This window comes from Grammomys surdaster, unplaced genomic scaffold (genome assembly GCF_004785775.1).
Source record: "Grammomys surdaster isolate TR1022 unplaced genomic scaffold, NIH_TR_1.0 139, whole genome shotgun sequence".
Classification (NCBI taxonomy): Eukaryota; Metazoa; Chordata; class Mammalia; order Rodentia; family Muridae; genus Grammomys; species Grammomys surdaster.
In genome coordinates, this window is record NW_021604597.1 from 1,879,303 (window position 1) to 1,881,828 (window position 2,526).

Here is a 2,526-nt window from a genome sequence, read left to right on the forward strand (position 1 = left end):
TGCCCACCATCAACCATCTTAGGTAACATTCCCTAGATGCAGGGTCATCAGTGAGCTTTGTTACTTACTGGAAGAATGCTCTCTGGAGAATGGGGGAGGGAAGCAGGAAAACTCAGCGTTAAGCAGGGCATAATCTCTTCAGGGACCTGCTTCAGTTCCGATCCGACTCAGGTAGAGCTTTGCAGCTGGTCGCAGTTTTTGCTGCTCTGAGTCAGTCGTTGGTTATGTGCTGCCTGGGGTGAGGGCCAACCAGGGAGGGGGTTGGAGAAGGATGTGAATAGTCAGAGCAGCTGGGAGCAAATGTATCCAGTTAAGGGGATCAAAACGGAACGTCAGCAGTGGCCACATTTAACCCCAGTAATGCCCCAAATCTTGCATAACTCCACATTATCTAGGCCATCTCCCCCTACCCCACCCCGCTTCTCTTTTGAAACAAGGTCTTCCTATGTATATAGCTAACGCTGACCTTGAACTCATGATCTTTCATGCCCAGTCTCTGAGTGCTAGGGTCAAATAGGCAAGCATCATCCTGCCTGGCTTCACCCACTCCCTTTCTTTTCTGAGACATCTCCAGTTACTCTTCCTCCTCCTTTCTCCATTTCACTCATACTGGCCATCTCAACATTCTGGAACTTTCCAGCATGTACTGGCTGCAGATGAATTGTGCTTTTCTGCTCTCTCATCTGACTCTCCGCCTCATCTGATTCATCTCTCCATTCCCCTCTACGGAGTCACCAGTCTTTATTAAAAGGCACCTTCGTAAAAAGGTAGGTTTGTTCTGGTTGGGTATGGTGGCACACATCTATGAATCTCGGACTTGGACTGAGTCACTGAGGCAGGAGGATTTGAAGTTTAATGGTAGCTTTGGGGGTACATAGTGAGTTTGTGGCAAGGATTATCATAAAATGAAATGAAATAAAATAAAATAAACCTGCTTTAAATGTCATATCTAAAATGACAATTTTACTCCCAATCAATACTTACAAATTCTACCTAGTCCCTATATATAATTTTCTTCGTTTTATTATCTAATTCCACTCAAAAATATATACGGAGGATTACTTAAAACAGTGGCTGGTAGGCTGAAAGGCACTCTGCGAATGTTTGTTGCATGCGATGCACACGTGCATGAATGATTCCTGGCAGAAAGCCGGAGACCTCAGTAAACACTGACCTAAACCAGAAAAGCATGGCATCCTCCCTTACATAACAAGCTAGGGAAAGGGCAGAGCTCTCCGGAGCCCTATTTTTCCCTCAGTACTAAGCTTGTTTTATTTTTCCTTCAAAACAAAGCTTGTTTTCTTCATGTGAAGATGTATGTATGTATCTTACTGTACACACAATACACTGTATTTCCACATGTACATAGTAAGAATAGAACCCCTGGGCTGGGTGTGACCGTGGCTCAGATCTAGAAGTCCAGCACGGAGCAAGGCTGCCAGCCCAGGCTAGGGAGTGAGCTCCATAGGGCATCCTTATCCAGATCACAAGCTCCCCTCCCCCAAAGAGAAAGACTAGAAACATTTAGGATTTTCTAATTTTATTTAAATGAGTTCACATCAAACCCAATAAGCTAGTCTTACATATAATAAAGTAAGAGAAAAGGCAAAGCAAAATCAAAGTGACACAGGTTGTTAACAACGATTTCTAAAATGTAAAACTTAAATCCAAACTTAACATTAGTTAAGGTCTTAACAGCCTGATTTTAGAGGGTAGAAAACTATTAAGACATGTAAAATACCAAACCCCAATCAAATAGCTATTAGTAAAGACAAATTATTTAAGGTATATTAAAATATTCTAGAAAGAAGAGCTAAGGTTACTAAAAATACAAAAGCAACTATAGAATTTTGCAGATCAGCCTTGGGGTGATGCTGCTTCCGCTGTGACCTCGGTTTCTTCTTGTGACTCAGGCTGGGCAGACGGTTCAGAGCCTAAGGGAGAGCTTTCTTCTTCTAGTTCGGCACTCTCCTCGGAGATCGAGCTCCGGTCTTCAGTAGTGGTACCTTCAGCCTCCTTACTGGTATCAGCCCCCTCCTTGCTGGTATCAGCCCCCTCCTTGCTGGTATCAGCCCCTTCATTGCAAACATCAGCCTGATCTGGCGCTGCACTCTCCACCTCCGGAGTGGATTCAGGGACACCCTCGGTGGTCTCCACCAGGGAAATGTCGGCGATCTTCAGCTCAGGCTCTGAGCCCGATACAGATGTCTCCACCAAAGCCACTTCGGCAGGGACCTCAGAGGCGGAGGCCTGAGACTCTTCTGGAGGCACAGCTGCAGCCTCTGGGACTTCCTCGGCATCTACCGATTCAGCTTCCTTTACAGAAATTTCTCCAGTCTCTGAACATGCTTTCTCGGCTTCTGCCACATGCTCCTTTTCACCTTTAAGATTTGGTTCATTAAGCAAACTGTTAATTGGGAGAGCATGGGAGTAAAGTAGAATACTACAATTTATTTTGTTTTGGGGGAAGGGAAACATTTTTTGAGACAACACTTGCTACAGACTAGATTAGCCATGAATCTGCTA

General features: G+C 44.7%; 1 protein-coding gene across 1 annotated transcript in view; it reads right to left on the reverse strand.

Moving 5' to 3' along the window:
- Positions 1-1,523: 1,523 nt before the first annotated feature.
- Mgarp (mitochondria localized glutamic acid rich protein) overlaps positions 1,524-2,526 on the reverse strand; it is a 6,584-nt gene continuing 5,581 nt past the window's right edge. The window contains exon 4 of the mRNA XM_028763626.1: positions 1,524-2,381. Within this exon, the coding sequence (XP_028619459.1) occupies positions 1,858-2,381 (524 nt within the window). The 3' untranslated portion in view covers positions 1,524-1,857. The remainder of the gene's footprint in view (positions 2,382-2,526) is intronic.